The sequence below is a fragment of the Arachis hypogaea genome, chromosome 13 (assembly GCF_003086295.3).
Source record: "Arachis hypogaea cultivar Tifrunner chromosome 13, arahy.Tifrunner.gnm2.J5K5, whole genome shotgun sequence".
In the NCBI taxonomy this organism is placed as follows: Eukaryota; Viridiplantae; Streptophyta; class Magnoliopsida; order Fabales; family Fabaceae; genus Arachis; species Arachis hypogaea.
Genome location: NC_092048.1, coordinates 15,072,565 through 15,079,611, shown reverse-complemented (window position 1 = coordinate 15,079,611; position 7,047 = coordinate 15,072,565). Strand labels below are relative to the sequence as shown.

Genomic DNA, 7,047 nt, shown 5'->3' with positions numbered 1-7,047 from the left:
TATGCTTATGGCGAATGATGGTTTGGTTTGTATGAAAGTGGTCACATCCATTGTTTGTTTCATGCATTTGATCTTTCATAATTTGCACATGCAAGGATGATTGTTGCTTTCTCTCATGTTGTGAAAAGACGGTGAATCTGACATGCATCTCGAGAACAATGTGCTCATTCCTCTTTTTTTTTTTATTTATTTTGGGTATGGAAGTAAAAGTAGGGATATACTTTAACATTGTTATTTTTTTATTTTTTAAAATTATAGAATGTATACCAATTAGAGGGTCTGATTTTTGTAATTCAATTTTTTTAATTTTTTTAACACAAATTGGACTGTCTGATTTGTATTTCTCTCATTAATCAAATGGTTTGATTTCTGTACCTCTATAAATCGGATGGTCTAATTTTCATACCTCTAATAAATTGGATGGTTTGATTTTTACTTCTCTAGTTAAACGGTTTCACATTTGAAAATAATACCCAAACAATCCACATTTCAAAAAAACATTATTACTACTTCGATATCAAAAACAAAAAATGCACTCTTCTCTCTTTTGATGTATCCTATATTTACTCGTTGAATGTTTAGACTGCCTTTAAATTTAATCATTTAATTATAATAATTTTTAAATCATCAAATTTTTTATTTTTTTAGAACCGTATCTATTGATATTTAGTTTAACTTTTATATCCTTTTATTCTCTCCTATTTTCGAACTTCCTACACTATTAAGCTCCTGCTAAATTATTTGACTAGTTATTTTATCTTGAAACTTTAAAAATATTTAAAAAAAAAAATCAGTTTAACTAGATATCTTTTAAATTATTCATTTATTCAGTCTTTTTATTACATTAATCTAAAAAAAAAAAAACAACAAGAATAATTTTCCACATACAAGCATTTTTTTATACAAGTCTTTACAAGTCATTTATATTAATGCGCTTCGAACCGTAACTGCACGTTTTCACCGCACCTTCTTCTTCTTGCTGCACGTTGTTCTTCCTCTTCCTCTTCTTCCTCTTCTTTTCTTTCGTTTCTTGCCTTCTCTTTCTTCTTCTTCATTTACGTGCTTTTCTCTCTGTTTTCTTTCTTCGTTATTCTCGATTTCCATTGTTTTTTGACATCAAACTCTGAAATCGTTTTTGAAGAAGAAGAAGCAGTAGAAGATGAGGAGGAGAAAGAGAAAGAGTTCTGAATTATGCATAAGGTGTACTTCAACAAATTTTGGGTGTATTTTTTAAATCATTTGGGTGTAGTTTTGTAATCCTTTGGGTGTATTTCTTAATCCTTTGGGTGTATTTCTATAATCGTTTGGGTGAAGTCCTGTAACCATTTCGGTGTATTTCTGTAATCGTTTGGATGTATTTCTGAAGTTCCATTATCTTCAAATTTGGCAAGAGACTCGTTTTCATGGAGGAAGAAGAAGAGTCATTCATAATGCATGGTGAGTAGCGCGTTTTGGAAACAGGAAGTGGTTGAATAACGTGCGTTTATTTACTCTTGAATGTGGGAGTGTAATGCGCGTGTTTTGTGGGTTTGTGCCAACTTGTAAGACTTGTAAGCCAAAAAGACTTGTATGTGTAGCAGGCCTCATTATTTTATGTGTTATAAACTTATGCAATTAATTAATTTTAAAAATTAGTTAAAATACTAAATAATTAAAAAATAAAAAATAGAATGAATAAATGCTAATGTTCAAATAAGTAATGAAAAATTCAACTAATAATAAAATAAAATATATTAGATATATTTTTATTGAATTAGATATGAAAAAACTCAATTTTATTTTTAAATTTTAATTTTTGTTTGTATGATTTTAGATGTGTGTATAATTAAATAATTTTAAATATGTTATAATTCAAAGAATAACTGATTTTTGTGAAAATATAATCCTAATTTTCTTACTTAATATTTTGTTTTTTTTTTTAAAAAAGATTCACTCAAACAAATTGAAGTATAAATTTCTTTATTTACAACTTCTTTATGATTAGAATCAAAGAATAATAATTATAAAAGATTCATTCACACACAATGCAATAATAATAATAATAATAATAATAATAATAATAATAATAATAATATGAAGAAGTTGAGTTTGTACCTGAATAATGACAATGTCGAGACTCAATAGGAGGAGAGAATAGCTTGAATAGGTAATGGTGATAACAATGACACTATATCGGAGAGAGATAACGATAAAGTTTTGAAAGTAAAAGTAAGAAAGAAAGAGTGAAAACAAAAGATAAAGTAATGTAACTTGACTTAGGATTCGGTGGTCCAAGAACGTTTGGATCACTTAGTGGTCCCATAACAAAACATGTTTTTTAAGTTTTTTTTAATAACTGCTACAGAGTCCTTTAACTAATTTTAATTATAAATTGACCCCATATATTTTATATAATTATAAAAACAATTTTTTATTTTATAAATAATTAATTTATCATAAATCTATCATGTTCATTAACAATAAAAAACAAAAACAATTTTTTGGCCATTACAATCGATTAAAATAATGAATCAATCGATTGAATTATATCTCAATCGATTGGATTACAGTTTACCACTAAACAATCGATTGAAAATTGCCAAAAGTATGATTTTCGCATAACTCAATCGATTGGTCATACGATCCAATCTATAGAACGATGAATAAAAATTGGATTTTTGTAATTCAATCGATTGTTTAGAATTTCCAATCGATTGAATGCTTCAAAACAACCTGGGTCTCACCAAATTCAATCGATTGCTTTTGTGACTCAATCGATTGAATTTACCCAAACAATATGAATTTGCCAATTTCAATCGATTGTAGTGTGTGTGAATTCAAATTCAATCGATTGAAATGATAATTCAATCGATTGGAACGCGATGTATTACGCCTATGTCAGTCTTGTTTTCGTTTTTAAAAACTATCTTCTTATTCATCTATCTTATCTTTAAAATTCTATCTTCCTTTTTTAAGGTTTTATTTTAAATTAGATACTCTAATCTTATCTTTTCCTTAATATTAATATTATAAATTGGTGAATAATCCATCACTAATTATTCAATCCCACCATTAAAATTGTGTATCATTTTCTTTATAAAAAATTTCATTGTTTTTCTTTCGAACATCCATCCATCTACTGAATATCCAATTTTTTTTATTTTTTATCCGTCTATTTAATATCCACTTTTTGTTCATCGTTAATTGACAATCACCGTTTGCAGCAATCAGCAAAGGTCCAATCAATTTTTTTCATTGTAGTGTTCAGAAAACAATCCATCGTTTTGATTACAAAATCGAGGTAAGTGGATAGAATCTCTAATTTTTCAATTATTCGTAAAATTGATTGTGTAATGAAAAAATGTTTTTTTTATCTTTTATTAACTGGCAAGACATTGAGAATTACTAAAAAGTAAATAGATGTTATTATTTTTTATTACTAATTAGCTAGCAATCAGGGACGGACCTAGAGGGGGCGAGTAGTGGCCTGGACCCCCCAAAATTTTAAGAAATTATACTTATATATAAGATTTGTGTTTAAAAAATAAAAACAAATATTAGGTAATTTAATAGTTTTATATGTATTATTTTTCACTATGTAATAGATTTATGTCTTAATTATTAATTCACTAATATTTTTACCTAACTAATTTAATATCATACCCTCAAGTCTTTGTACCTTTCAAATTAGTTTTTATATAATAATTTCTATATTTATTTTTTTTAAAAATCATTTGTTTTTTTATATTAATATATTTAACATTCATATTTTTATATTAATAATAACTTAAGTAGTTATGTTTTGGTAATCACATTATGTACTGTAGATATTATTTTCTTGTAAAAAATATTAATTCTTCTTCTAAATTCACATTGGTAAAAGAAAAATTTTATAAAGATATCGTATATCTTGTATTCTACAATGGTACCGTGTCTTTCAATTAATTAATAATTTATAATTTATTTTCAAATTTTTTTAAAACTTTTGAAAGAATGAATTTTAATTAATAAGATATGGGATCATTTTTAGCAAATCCCGTTATAAATTATATGGTATTTTATAAATTTGTAATGTACAATTGTTAAAGTTATATTTTATTTATGTAACTATCATATTAAAAATAAAATTGTTGGAAAAATTATAATTATATGTATCTTAATAAATCTATTAAAAAACTAACTCCAATAACTATATGTTAATTATTTTTATAGATTAAAAAAAATTATATAAAAATTGGCACCTCAATATTAAAATCTCTGGATCCGTCCCTGCTAGCAATATACGAAGAATTTGGCCTTGAGGATAAGCCGTGGGTGATCAACATGTATGAAGAGAAGCATATGTGGGCTACTGTATATATAAGAGGAAAATTCTTTGCTGGCTTTAGAACTACCTCAAGATGTGAAGGTTTACACTCAATTGTTGCAAGGTATGTGGGGTCGCGGCATGATTTGACAAGTTTCGTAGAGCATTTTCAAAGGTGTGTTGCACACATGCGCTTTAAAGAATTTAATGCTGATTATGAATCTACACGTGGGGTGCCCGTCATGAAGACTTGTATAGAGCTGCTAGAGAGATATGCTGCTGAGTTATACACTCATGAGATATTTCGTTTCTTTCGGCCATTTCTTTCTAGAGCTGGATCAATGCGGGTGCTAAACATAGAGAATAACGATGATGGCATAAAGTACATTATGTGTAAGCATGGGAGGCCCGATTTTATGTGGACCATTGATTTTCGTCAAGAAGAAATGATCTTCATGTGTACCTGTTTAAGAATGGAGTCATTTGGAATTCCCTGCGAACATATTGTGAAAGTTCTGGTTGACATTGACATTTGTGAGATTCCCCGGTCATTGGTATTGGATAGATGGACAAAAAAGGTTAAGTCAGCACTCATTGATCCAAGTGGGTTCACGAGGGATGCTGTTGTTATTAGTCGCCAAAGTGCCTTGATGGAATTTTCTAAACAATTGGCTGCTGTTGCTGCTAAAGTACCAGAGAGATATGAAGAGACACGTGACCTAATTATGGGATTGTACTCATCTTACAAGGCTGTAGACGAAGGCACTAATCAACCTCATTCAGATGTAGCTAAAAGTAGCGATTACTGAGCAGAAGTGAGCCCTAACCCCACGCCTCCCACCCCCAATCCAAAGCTCTCAGTCTCAGCCTCTCACCGTCGCACTCTCCTCTCACCGTCGCGCTCTCCTCTCTGCAGTAGTGCACGACACTCGCCCCACAGCCTGAACGACGCTCGCACACAGCGCACGACCCTCGTCCCTCGCAGGCTCGCACCCAGCGCCAGCAGTAGCAGAGCCCGAACCTCACAACCTCACACCCAGCAGTAACAGAGCCACAACCCTCGCCAGTCGCCACCCACAACACAGCACCCACCAGTCACCGATTCAAGTCTCCCACCCAGCCACCGATTCAAGTCAGATATGGAGCCCGAGCCACCGAGTCAGGTATGTGATTTGGTTAAATCGTTGATTCATTGATATTGTTTACTTAATCTCGCAACCCTCGCAACCTCACACCCAAATATGCTTTACATTCACGTCATTATAGTCTTCATTTGTCTTACCATGGTAAAATACTCCCCACTGGACAATTCCTATCATATAAAATTAACATGGTAAAATCTAATGTCATTATTCATCTTGCAACATAATATGCGCATACAACTATCTTTGTAAGATCAGTATGACAAAAAGAAGTGAATAAACTTCATTAAAATCAGATTGATCACATAATTGTTTCTCAACACAATATTTTAACTGTAATGGAGATTTGAACTTAAAAGCTGGAGTATACCACCAAAGTTATTGCTGACTTGCTGACTTGTTAATTCATTGTTAATTTGATTCATTGTTGCTGGTTATTGATTTATTTTGTTAGGTATTGTTGCTAGTTAGGATTCGGATTAGGATAATTTTGATTTCCCATTGTCTCTTTCAGGTTAGACTAGGCACTGCAAGAGGCGCAGAGGTAGTGAAAGTGGCAGTCATGGCACTCTATGCTCTTTTGATTGCTTTCGGTCTGTGCAAGGCGCTTCCCCTAGCCAGTATTGTATGCAACTCTAAACACTTAATTTCTGATATCTTCTCATCTCATTATGAGCTTATGATTTGTTTGTCTTCTCTCTTGCTATGACTATGGTGGTTCTAGTTCCTTTGTGCCTTGACCTTACCAATTGGAAACTTGGTAGTGAGATTTGTGCAAGAAAATCATAAGGCACGTCCAAGACTTTGTGTTACCCTTTTATGATTCCTGGAGTTTGGTATTAAGCCTTGGTTATGTTATTTACTTACAGGACAAAAGCAATGTCTTCATGGCAAAGTACTTCTGTGTGAGGTTACATGCTTTGTTTGGAGCAGCTCTGGCTTGTGGGCTGGTAGCGGCCAGAGTGGTTTAACAACAGTTCTATGCATGCAAGAGACCATATCTCTGAAGATGGAAGTTGTCTCAGAATTTTATACTGATTCTTTGCATTCTTCATTTCAAGTGTTTTTCATTTGCCTCCACTTCTTATGGCCAAATAAATAGTGGAGAAAATTTATATCTTATATGTTGAGATACCAATCTAGTTAGAAGTCTCACTTAGGCTTTTTTGATAGTTTAACATTTTTTGGTGTTACATACAAGGACACATACCTTTGTTTGTTTTCAAATCTGATTGCTCCTTGTCCAGTTGTCCCTAATGATGTAATTGCATAGTTTGTAGTCCAAGTGAATATATGCACGGTTGATTCTTCTATGTTACCTAAGAAACTCTAGAATGGAAATCCAATTTACCACATGTTCTCTACAATTAAAATATGTGTAATGAATTTTTCATTCCCCTCAGAATTTTTCATTATGTGGTCTCACCTTGGTTTTTCTAGCCGAACCAAGAATTTCTATATCTCATATCATACAGTATTAAAATTAAAAGGTATTTTAGTAAGTCCCTATGAAATATTAAGGGTTAAGAACGATTTTGGTTCTTAAGGTATAGGCTAAAATTTTTTTCGTTTCTAATCTTTTTTTGTATACGAAATCGTCTTTTTTACTTAGATGTTAAA

The 7,047-nt window shown here is 31.3% G+C and overlaps 1 protein-coding gene across 1 annotated transcript; it reads left to right on the top strand.

Moving 5' to 3' along the window:
* Positions 1-5,291: 5,291 nt before the first annotated feature.
* Positions 5,292-6,800, top strand: LOC112735778 (2-carboxy-1,4-naphthoquinone phytyltransferase, chloroplastic-like). Its single transcript, XM_025785282.3, has 3 exons — positions 5,292-5,448; positions 5,942-6,052; positions 6,152-6,800. The coding sequence occupies exons 1-3, from the start codon at positions 5,425-5,427 to the stop codon at positions 6,248-6,250; spliced, it is 234 nt and encodes a 77-aa protein (XP_025641067.1). The 5' UTR covers positions 5,292-5,424; the 3' UTR covers positions 6,251-6,800.
* Positions 6,801-7,047: the final 247 nt, after the last annotated feature.